Raw genomic sequence first — 2678 nt, 5'->3', positions numbered from 1 at the left:
TCTCTCTTCTTTGGGTTTTTTTTTTTTGGCCACATGACCATGAAGACCTTGTTTAATCAAAGTAAAGCTTATTTTTGCATATACTGTACTCCTTGGTATATTATATAAACTATACAATTAATTGTTTAATATGTTTTTATTTTTATGATATGTTCTTAATATCTTAATTTCATAGTTAGGTTTCTTCCTACCATTAAATAAGTGCACTGAATAATAATTCATCTTTCACTTTATATAGTTTTAGATTCTAGTACTATGTATCAGGAATCATATACTATACTTTACACAGAACACTTAACATTAGTAGTTATATGTAAAATATAATTAATTTAGTAACCAAATGCCAAATGTTACACGATATAAGAGTTGGGCATTAAGGGTATTTCACAAGCAGGTGATGTAACTTTTAACCTCATTATATAAGATCCTGGAATGCATAAAAAATTTGTCTTTCAACTTTCACACTCCACCATTTCACCATTACCTTCTTGTTCTTTTTTTCGTTTCTTTTATTTTTTGTTCTCTTGTTGCTTTAGAAAAACCAGACTTTGGTAGTCTTGACTGGTTCATGGATATTGATCCCTTCTGGATTACTGGGGGGCACTGGTTTATTTGTCATAGCAATTTCATGGCCACAGCTAACAAATCATCAATCTGTGAAACCTCAACAAAGTCACATGCCTTGCTGCTCCTCTTTCTTGTGCTTCTCCTGATTGCCCCTCTCTTTGCTCGTCCAGCTTATATGTCCAAGGTTCCCATATGCTCCTCTTACAGGCAACTTCTCTCATCTTCTACCACAAATTTGCACCCATTTTCCACCTCTTCTACCCCAGCTGCTACCTCCACTACCACCAGCACTACTGGCAGCAGTACTGCTACTACAGATCGACAGTTCAAGGCAGCTGCTCACGAGGTGCCTAGTGGACCAAATCCTGAATCCAACAAGTAAGCAAAGCAGCATCAATTTTCACCAACATTATCGTGTTCGATTGTCTTTAAATTTACCATCCTCATTCTGAATTCTCCCATCCCTCTTCTTTTTTTTATGCTGCAAGGAATGTATATAACGACTACATATAGAAAGTAGTTATACTTGGAATATTTGTCTCAATTTTCACTTTGCCAGGATGTGGTACACTGTTACATGCATGGAATTATATACTTGTTTTATGATTTATATATGCATATGTAAGACATTTTTCTGAAGACAGAAGAGAACAATTGCCCTGGTATATTGGTTTTATGTAATAGTTCACTCTAAAGAGAAATTATGCTTCATTTCTGGTATAATTATTAGTTGCAGAGATATGATTTGACATACTTTATGATGTCTTTTATTGAGTGATATCATCGTAAATCAATTGAATTATTATATCATTTAACTAAACAAGTAATTACCTAATCTTGTCATAACAGTTTTGAGATCTCATAAATCTAAAGAAAGTCTTGTAGTTTTCAAGAGTTTTCAGTATGGAATTTTTGCTTGAGGTACAAACTCAAAAGCGGGCCCATTGCCCCATGTGAAATAAACCCTAAGCATAGGCATCTTCTCGATGATCTGATTCTGAATCTGCTTCCAAATGCTTATCCATGAAGCAGATGGGTTTTTATGAAGCAAGGCTCTCATGAGAGAAAGAAAGAGAGAGAGAGAGATGCAAAGTGAGTGTCTCTTTGAAGCTGACTGGAGTTTAATGGTGACAGATCTGTCATCTTTTGGTGTGGATAGTGGGTGGGTTGCCCTTTTGCTTTTTTAAGCTTTGGAAATCATTCAATTAAATGGGACATGGATTTTTCCTCATTTGTCTTGTCAAAACACATGTCCCGAGAAATCTGAAACCGAAAAGTCATAAGATATGATTTGGTCATCACCAGTAGTGTAGTGGGAAATCCTCTGTATAAGTGAATACGTTGCTCACTAATAACCATATAAAACCTTGATGATTCTCTTTTGTACTTTGTTTCATTAATGCAATTCCTTGGTTTTTTCTTTGCCGATTCCAAGCAGGCATCTGCCCTTCCGTCAATCCAAACACTAGTGCATATTCTTACTTGCTAGCAAGGGGAAAAGATTAAATCTAGCTAGCTAGGAAATGGAAGCCATTCTCCTCACTTTGGGTTGACAAAGGATTGTTAATCTAACATGCAAATGCTTGACTTTTTTGAAAAATATAAAAGATTTCATCTTCATTTATGTTCAAATTAATCTCCTCCTAGCATAATAACCCCAAGTTCAATTTTTGGTGGCTGCTAGTTTTGTCATTAACCAAAGAAGATAGGTGTACCCAAATGCCCTTTATGTTTCGTATAAGAAATCAGTCGTCTTGTCATGTGTCTTAGCACGTCGCTCTCTCTCTCATCATTTTTACTGTCACAAATTACTGCCTGAAGTCCTCGAAAAATTACAGCAGCGAAGTAAATAACAAAAGAAATATAAATGTTACTATATGTTAACATTATAGCTTAATCTGAATAAATACCATCATATTTAAACTGATAGATGCTATCATGGCAAAGCCTTTAAACATAATCTCGACCAATTGGATGATTTTTCACCCTTGGATGCAAAAGGTTAAAAGTATATGATAATTTGGTTTTTTCTTTTCTTTTTTAAATTTTATTTAGATTTATCAAAATTTGAGTTATATTTATGGAAATATGATTTTTCTCTTATCCCCGTA

The 2678-nt window shown here is 34.4% G+C and overlaps 1 protein-coding gene across 1 annotated transcript; it reads left to right on the top strand.

Moving 5' to 3' along the window:
- Positions 1–462: 462 nt before the first annotated feature.
- Positions 463–1801, top strand: LOC110421414 (uncharacterized). The gene has a single exon (XM_089784503.1). It carries the CDS (start codon positions 569–571, stop codon positions 947–949), a length of 381 nt encoding a protein of 126 aa, XP_089640629.1. The 5' UTR covers positions 463–568; the 3' UTR covers positions 950–1801.
- Positions 1802–2678: the final 877 nt, after the last annotated feature.

The sequence above is a fragment of the Theobroma umbraticum genome, unplaced genomic scaffold (assembly GCF_002168275.2).
Source record: "Theobroma umbraticum cultivar Fairchild unplaced genomic scaffold, ASM216827v3 scaffold_130.0, whole genome shotgun sequence".
NCBI classification, from domain to species: Eukaryota; Viridiplantae; Streptophyta; class Magnoliopsida; order Malvales; family Malvaceae; genus Theobroma; species Theobroma umbraticum.
The sequence above is the reverse complement of the archived record's forward strand: the minus strand, read 5'-3'. Positions and strand labels throughout refer to the sequence as shown.

Coding starts and splice junctions, on each gene's coding strand:
- LOC110421414 (XM_089784503.1), top strand. CDS start 569: ATGGATATTGATCCCTTCTGGATTACTGGGGGGCACTGGTTTATTTGT.